The sequence below is a fragment of the Asparagus officinalis genome, chromosome 6 (genome assembly GCF_001876935.1).
Source record: "Asparagus officinalis chromosome 6, Aspof.V1, whole genome shotgun sequence".
In the NCBI taxonomy this organism is placed as follows: Eukaryota; Viridiplantae; Streptophyta; class Magnoliopsida; order Asparagales; family Asparagaceae; genus Asparagus; species Asparagus officinalis.
The window spans coordinates 34,550,865-34,559,866 of NC_033799.1; the positions used below are offsets into that span (position 1 = coordinate 34,550,865).

Here is a 9,002-nt window from a genome sequence, read left to right on the forward strand (position 1 = left end):
TCTTAGATCCAAGCCCTCCCTATTCGCCGTCGCCGCCTTCACCCACAACCACGTCGCTGCCCAACATCCCCTTAGCTTCGTCATTGCCGCTAACGCCGTGCACAGCCCGACACCCACCGTCGAACCCCTCTCAAGATCGTCGTCGCACCGCCGTAGTATATTCGTTCGACGATATCCTGAGGTAAGATCCTGATACTCTCTTGACTTGTCATTCAATTCTTAGATCCGTTGTGAATAATTTGGTTGCTTACAAGATCTCACTTCCCTTTGACTTGTCATTTCAATATTCATATCTGCTATTTCTGATTTTTTTCATAGATTAGTTGTGATATAATTATCTGCATGGGATTGTTTGATGAAGAATACTAGATAAATCATAATAATATAATAAATAGCATTTTCCGAATAATTATGATAAATTAAAAGAATTTATTTCTGTAGCAGAATCATTTTCAGATAATTACATTAATTTAAAAAGAATTTATTTTGAGAACGGTATTATTTTTAGGAAATTTAGAATTGTTTTAGAAAGAATTATCTTAGAAAAGAATTATTTTAGAATAATTATGAATAAATTAAAGGAATTTATTTTGTAAAGAGAATTATTTTAGATTAATTATAATTAGAAAAGAAATTATTTTGGGAGAGGGAACATTAAAAAGAATATTTAAAGAATGTTTTTGGAATTATTTAAAGAGGTTCTTTTGGAAAATGAATTTATTTTGAAGTAAATAAATTTATTATTTTAGAGGATCATTTTAGAAAATTTTTATGTTTCCTGATTCTCAGATTTAATTACCTGATATGGCATGATATTATTGCACATGATTTATTATGTCTTGTTGCGATGGAGAACCGTTGATAGTTATGACTTAGTGGCTTCATGCGTTATGAGTAGACTTAGCGACATGTGTGGGTGTGTTGACTGAGTTTAGGTGGTGAACCCGATTTTCAATGTGGATTATGTTTGACTTAGAAAACAAGAAGAGTGAGGATGGGGAAGTCCATGTTCATGTGATCGGATATAGTTGTTGATGTATCTTCCAAGCTCGCGCCAGTGAATTCGTATAGTCACTGGGGTTGGTTTGTTGGTCTAAAGTGAATTCGTGTAGTCACTTTAGTCCATGACCTGTTTCATCACCTGAGCTTTGCCTGAGTTCGGACCAGGCCGAGATCGGATTGCGTGTATCCTCTGACCGATTCGTGTAGCGGTATTGGATGCGCGTAGAGGATTTGTGAACAGTCAGTATCCGATGATAGGAGCGTTGACTCTGTGTGAGATGTGACCAGTGACCTGTTATAGAATGACTAGTTACATGACCTCGTTCTTGGCTAGGTATGATTTCTTGTGAGATATAGGCCAGTTGTGTTTCTTTTCATACATAGATCGGGATTAATATTTAATTATTTACAATTCGAGACATATGGTATATACATGAGGGTTTCCTTATTTGGATTATTTTGCTCGATGTACTATGTTTCGAGTTGTAGATTTTTAAGTATTAATTTCATCTAGTTGTATGACCTTGTGACTTGCACTACAACAAAACTGTTTTTTTATAGCGTTGAATGATAGCGTTTATGTTATAAGTGCTATAAATTGTATGTGACTTATTTTTTAATAGCGTTTGAAAAATTTTAAACGCTATAAATAATTGATCACATTTTTTTTGTTAAGCCGCGTTGATATCTTAAGCGGGAGACTGAAAAATAAACCCGCGCATTGAAAACGAGGGAGAGATTGGTGTTATATTTTTGTTTCCTTTTATTTTTCTAAAACCCACACGAATAATTAGTTCCCGTTCCTTTTCTTTCACCCAAACCCTAATAGCCCTCCGACTCATCGCTGCCGCCTCGGAGTCGTCGCCGGTGTCGCCTCCGACTGGCTGTCGCAGCATCTCGCCGCCGTTGCCGCCTCCAAACCCGACCCTCTTCTTCTTTGATCACCAGAGACAGACCCCTCCTCGGCTCCTCGTCTCTCGTCCACCGCCGGAGCCCCTCCTCGTCTCTCGTGAACCGCCGGAGCCTTTCCTCGTCTCTCGTCCACCTCCGAAACCCTTTTCTTTTGAAGATCCGTGGGATTAATTTGAGAATCTGAAAGGTTTAAGAGAATCTAAAAACCCTTTTCTTTTGATTTTTGATGTCATTTTTGGGTAGTTATTTTGTGAGATTAGTTTTGATGAATTTGTGGTTTATTTGTGATGCATCTGATTGAAATTGTATAAATAGACAATCAACTATGATTGACATCACACACAATAACTCCTACAGTCTTGAAATCGTGGTCCTTGCTGGTTATCATGTCAAGGGAAACGCATCATAGTCATAGGCGTTTGGTATTTTTCTAGGGGTGATGTAGGTTAATTTGTAGAAATCTTAATTTTTCTTGCCTGATTTCACTTTGTGATCGTTAAGTCCTAATAAAGCTCAACGTTAGCATATATAATCTGATTTATATATATCTAGACCTAAGGTTGATTTCCAAACGCAAACTTGATGTAGCTGTCAATACATTGCTTTAACATTGCTTGTAAAATAAATAAAGTAAAAAAGTAAAAGTGCACCTGAGTCCATTTTGAGCTCCGCATCCCTACCTTTTCTCTTCATATATAGGCATCTAGATTCCCTTTAAGATGTATGTTGCTAATGAAGCTGGAAACCTGATGCAACTAGATTATCTAGATTTTTTAATAGATTATGCCAGCGTGCTATTGATTATGCCAGACCATATGAAGATCCGTGGGATTAATTTGAAGATCCGTGGGATTAATTTGAGAATCTGAAAGGTTTAAGAGAATCTGAAAACCCTTTTCTTTTGATTTTTGATGTCATTTTTGGGTAGTTATTTTGTGAGATTAGTTTTGATGAATTTTTGGTTTATTTGTGATGCAGAGCACTTGCAGATCAGGGAGAAATCTGAAGAACAGTATTCCTTTGAAATTCCTTTTGAAATTCTTGTTGAGTTTAATTTGATAACTGGGTAAGAGTTTAATTTTGTTTTACTGTTAGGTATTTGAATGATAATTGTGTATTAGTTTGTTTATGGTGTTCAATTTTAGTCTGGGTTTAGGATTTAAGTTTATTATATGTTTCATTCGAATGGTATACTTGGTATGATAATGAGAATGGGTTTAGGATTTTAGGCTGGGTTTAGTTTAATTTTGTTTTTCTGTTACTATGAGACAATCAACAAGCCATGCAAGCTTATAGAGATATAAAATTTAACTTTGTAATGGTATACAAAAGGGACTTTATACACTATATCATCCAGTGCAAGAGAAAACTAACACCAGTGTAAGAGAAAACTAAATCAGTTACCAAATCCTCAAACCATTCCCCATGCATACTTTCCAATTTAATTGGAACAACAACAGACTTCCACGTCTTGAACATTCAACATGAGAGAACACTACTAGTAGGTCAGCAAGAATAAATGGAAACCACCAGTTAGTTGTCATGCAAAAAGGACTTCATACCTTATATCATCCAGTTTATTTTTGTTTATTTTTGTTTTCATATGTTGACATTAGTTTATTTTTGTTTTCATATGTTAGACATTGCTTGCATAAATCTTCATTGAAAAGATGAAGGAAAAAGAGTGGGTGTGGCTCCACGGGTAAGAATCATATCTTAATCTGTTGGTTCACCAATACTTGTAAAATTGTAGTAATTTAACTAGATCTGGAATGTATTTTGTTCTTTCTCCTTTTCTTTAAAAATAATAGATCCACCCTCGAGTACCAACAAAAAGCATTACAATTTGTAAAGACAGCTGAAAAGAATTTGGGATTTCCTACAAGGATGTTCTGCCCTTGCACGGAATGTCGTAATATGAGCCATCAAGATGGAAGTACAAATTTTGAACACTTGGTTACAAAGGGGATGGATCTTTCGTACCGAATGAAATCACATTGGAATAAGCATGGAGAGAAACAAGAAAGTGGTGAGAAGCTTGATAATGAAGCCACTAAGGACGAGACATATAACTTATTCCAAGCTGCCTACTTTATAGATGAAGAACTTGTTCAGCCTATACCTATTAATGAACCTTCTGAACATGGACATGGTGACGAGTTCATAAGGAGACTAGAAGAAGCACAAACTCCTTTGTATCCAGGCTGCGAAAGTTACACAAAGTTGTCAGCCATTGTAGATTTGTATGGACTCAAAGGCAAGAGTGGATTATCAAGTAAACATTTCAATGAGTTGTTAGGTATCATTAAACGTATGTTGCCAAAGGACAATGTTTTGCTAGATTCAGCCGCCTCGATTAAAAGCTTCCTCAAGATATTTGACATGGGGTATGAAAAGATTCACGCTTGTGTGAATGATTGCTGTCTCTTTAGAAAGAAGTATGAGGAACTGGACAACTGTCCAACATGTGGTGCTTCAAGATGGAAGATAAATAAGCGTAGTAAAGAAATCAGAAAAGGCGTTCCAGTTAAGGTTTTGAGATATTTTCCTATTATTCCTAGATTTAAAAGGATGTTCAGGTCTTCACAAATGGCTAAAGATTTGAGATGGCATTTTGATAACAAAAGCACATACGGGAAAATGCGTCACCCTGTTGATTCTTTAGCTTGGGACCTGGTTAATGATAAATGGCCCTCATTTGCAGCTGATCCACGCAATCTCAGACTTGGACTTTCTACTGATGGTTTCAACTCGTTCTCCATCTTAAGCTCTAAATATAGTTGTTGGCCGGTAATGCTTGTGAATTATAATTTGCCTCCTATGTTGTGCATGAAGAAAGATAATATTATGCTAACATTGCTGATTCCTGGTCCAAAGCAACCGGGAAACGACATAGATATCTATTTGCAACCACTTGTAGATGATTTGCAATTGTTGTGGGAGAATGGGGTTGAGGCTTATGATGCATTTAGCAAATCAACTTTCAATTTGAAGACAATGTTGATGTGGACTATAAATGACTTTCCAACATATGGAAATCTTGCTGGCTGTTCTACAAAAGGAAGAAAAGCATGCCCTATATGTGGGAAAAATACACATCATAGATGGTTACGCTTCAGCAAGAAGTTTTCATACATGGGTCACAGGAAATTTCTGAAACCCTCACATCCATACCGAAGAAAGAAATCATGGTTTGATAATAGTGTAGAACATGGCAGCAAGCCCAGAGCCTTAACAGGTCATAATATTTCTGCTGTTCTAAATGATTTTCCAAATGATTTTGGAAAAGGTGGAGACAAAAAAAGAAAAAGGAATAATAATGAGAATGATGGTGATGATGATGAGGATGAGGATGACACAAGTGACATTGATAATCAGAATGAGCTTACTAGGTGGAATCACAAGTGACATTGATAATCAGAATGAGCTTACTAGGTGGAAGAAAAGATCTATCTTTTTTTCTTTACCATACTGGAAGGTTAGTGTTCTGTTTTTTCTTTTTTTCATATTTTTTATATATTTTGTTTTAGCTTTATAATTGCTTAATGTATTTCTTTATTTTTTTATTTACAGGAACTTGTATTACGTCATAATTTAGACGTGATGCACATAGAGAAAAACATTTGTGAGAGCATAATAAGCACTATGTTGCAAAGTGGGAAAACAAAAGATGGGATAAATGCTCGTAAGGACTTGGAAGATATTGGAATTAGGAAAGACTTGCATCCAGAACAGCGGGGAAGCAGATTGTACCTTCCACCAGCACCACATACATTTTCAAGGTCTGAAAAAAAAAAGATTTTGCAAGAGGATATATGACTTCAAAGGGCCTGATGGTTATTGCTCAAATATCGGGAACTGCATAACATTGGAGGATTGTAAGATTATGGGGCTTAAATCTCATGATTATCATGTCCTAATGCAGCAATTGTTGGCTGTTGCTATAAGAGGATTGTTACCGAAAGAGCCTAGAAAAGCGATAATTCAACCAAGTCAACTTATTTATTCTGGCTCATATACTCAGAAATTAAACAGGAGAGCATTTTTTCTTTGAGTTTTGTTCAAATGGACAACCTGTCCTGTTGACAATAAGCTACATGGCCTAAAACATCTGCATATATAATCATGTGTTCTTGAGGACTTCAAAAACGTGATTTTATTTTTTGTGTTGGTGAACCATTCATTTGCCACCTTTTACTGTGCTGTTAGAGGTCTGTTCTTTATTCAAAATTAGTATCATGTAGATCTCCAATTTGATACCATATCACACACTTTGGTATTGAATATAAGTACATAACTAAGTCAATTATAGTTTGAGAGTATCGAGCACATATGCGCTTTCACTGCACATCATGTATTTATTGGATCTCCCTGCCGTAATTTGTGAGGTCAGTTCCATGTCCCTCCTTCCCTTTCCCTCTCCTCTTCCTCGTGAACACCCAAAACCAACAGCACTGTTAAGGCCAATTTTCTGTGTTGGAATCATAGACAACAATCCATTTTCTTTTTTTGTCAATGGCGCTTGTGTCATCCTCATCCTCATCATCATCACCATCATTCTCATTATTATTCCTTTTTCTTTTTTTGTCTCCACCTTTTCTAAAATCATTTGGAAAATCATTTAGAACAGCAGAAATATTGTGACATGTTAAGGCTCTGGGCTTGCTGCCATAGCGGGTTCTAACACAGCGTTGATTAAAACGCTATGAAATAATACCATAGCGTTTTTTGACCGCTATGGTAGATTTCAGGTGTTGTAGTGTTGGATGATTATTCTGATCACTAGGTGCATGATCTCGTTACCCGTTTGATTTATGGATTCTTATGATTATCATGTTTTAGTAGTGAATCTGCATGTTGATTTTGTTAGATTTCCCATTGTACGTTTTTTTTGTCATTTTGTTAGCGTACTGTTTTCCGCTTTGGTTTTTGTTGTTCTATTTGTTTTGTGGGATCTTTCTGTGTGCTATACACGCTGACGTACACCTGTTTTCTCTGGTGTACGTCAGACTTAAAGGAAGAACAGTTTTAGCAGGAGCTAGAGGATTCTCAGCAGGAGTGCCTTGTAGACGGAGTTAAAGAAGGAGTCGAAGCCTATTCTTTTAATTTATTAGTTAATGGTTCCAGTTTACTTTTGTGCACTACAACACCTGAAATCTACCATAGCGGTCGAAAAACGCTATGGTATTATTTCATAGCGTTTTAATCAACGCTGTGTCAGAACCCGCTATAGTAGGTCTGTGGTTTTACATAGCGTTTCCCCAAACGCTATAAAAAAGTTTCCAACCATAGCGTTTTTATGTAGCTATAAAAGAGTATTCAATAGCGTTTCTATATTCTTATGATAAATATCTTTCATAGCGGTTGAAAACGCTATTAGTTAGTTTCCAACCATAGCGTTTTTATGTAGCTATAAAAGAGTATTCAATAGCGTTTCTATATTGCTATGACAAATATCTTTCATAGCGGTTGAAAACGCTATTAGTTAGTTTCCAACCATAGCGTTTTTATGTAGCTATAAAAGAGTATTCAATAGCGTTTCTATATTGCTATGACAAATATCTTTCATAGCGGTTGAAAAATGCTATTAGTTAGTTTTCATTCATAGCATTTCAACATTGCTATTGTCTTACATTTGATAGTGTTTGAGTTACTACAATGGCGTTTCAGTGAATGTTGTCTTTCTTCTTTTAATAGCATTTCAGTAATTGTTTTCACTTCTTATAGCATTTCAGTTGTGCCTATAAACCTTTGAGGTTGAACTAGAAATAATATCCAATTGTGACAACCATAAAAGCAAATATTTCATTTAAAGATTCAAACTGATACATAACCAAGTTGTAGCATACAAGAAGAGTCAACACAAATGTGCCAAAAAATAAATACTAGTCTTTGGATAGTCCAACATGGAGTACAAGAAATTAACCATAGTACACAAAACAACAGAAACCAAATTTGCTGCATTACATTTGACTTGGAAGACTCATCATCTTCAGCAATTGAGTACTTGTACTGCTGCAAAAAACAGAAATTAACAACACCAATAATGAGATCCTAGAGTCATGAACATTATATGGACACAAAACATAAAACAACAACACCATTAATTAAAAATCACAAGCTTATATTAATTTCTTTAATAATTTTGTTTAAATTTGTTATTAATGAAAATAAGAAGACAATAATTTGTTCTTTATTAATTTCTGCATGAAAACTGGCTTTAATGATAGCAAAGAGAGTCAATACCTTTATTTGAATGGTTAGGTAACTCTTTCTGATCCATGGCTTTTCTTTATGGTCAGGATGAAAGCGATTCACCTTCAGGGTCAGCATGCAGCTGGTACTCTCCAGGTAGCTGGTCTCATTTCCCTATATTGATATATAAGGCTTGAGCATTAATTTCTTGTGTGAATATTGGTGTAAACATAATTGATATAGCTGATTGCTAAATGTATAATACAAGGAGCAAATGTTGCTTACCTTGCTTATCACTGTCAAATGTCCATCAGTAGGATGTGATATTTCATTCTGACCACGTATAACAGTCCCATCTTGGAGTTCCAAAAGGATAATAAAATTAGAAAATCAGCTTTACTTAGACCAAGCCCTACTAGAGATTCTTATGCTTCAAATTCACTTCAAAAATGGTATATCGTCTAGACCACAGGATCTTTTCCGAATCAAGGAAGTGAGAAACTTAGACCTACTCTAAATATTTACGAGCAAATACAATGGCAATCTATAGTAGAATAGCTGCTACACTTAAAAGCATCCCTTAAAGATGTACAATAAACTCTGGAGGACAGCTACTCAGACCATTATGCTTTATGCATAAGAAATTTGGGTGACTAGTAAACAACTTGCATACTGAATGAATGCATAACATGAGAATGTAGGGATTGATTATAACAAGGGGGAAAATGAGGAAATCCAATATACTGTCATTGGTTGTTTCAATTAACTAACAGGCATACGATGGAGCTACCACTTGCATAAGGCTACAGCCTATCACCAAAATATTAATAATGATGAAAACAAAAGATAAACGATGAAATTTTGAGATAATCATGTCGACCAGGACCAACAGG

At 35.6% G+C, this 9,002-nt stretch overlaps 1 protein-coding gene across 1 annotated transcript; it reads left to right on the plus strand.

Annotated features, from left to right (window-relative positions):
- LOC109846048 lies at nt 3,883–5,322 on the plus strand. Its single transcript, XM_020415272.1, has one exon. It carries the CDS (start codon nt 3,883–3,885, stop codon nt 5,320–5,322), a length of 1,440 nt encoding a protein of 479 aa, XP_020270861.1.

Coding starts and splice junctions, on each gene's coding strand:
- LOC109846048 (XM_020415272.1), top strand. CDS start 3,883: ATGGATCTTTCGTACCGAATGAAATCACATTGGAATAAGCATGGAGAG.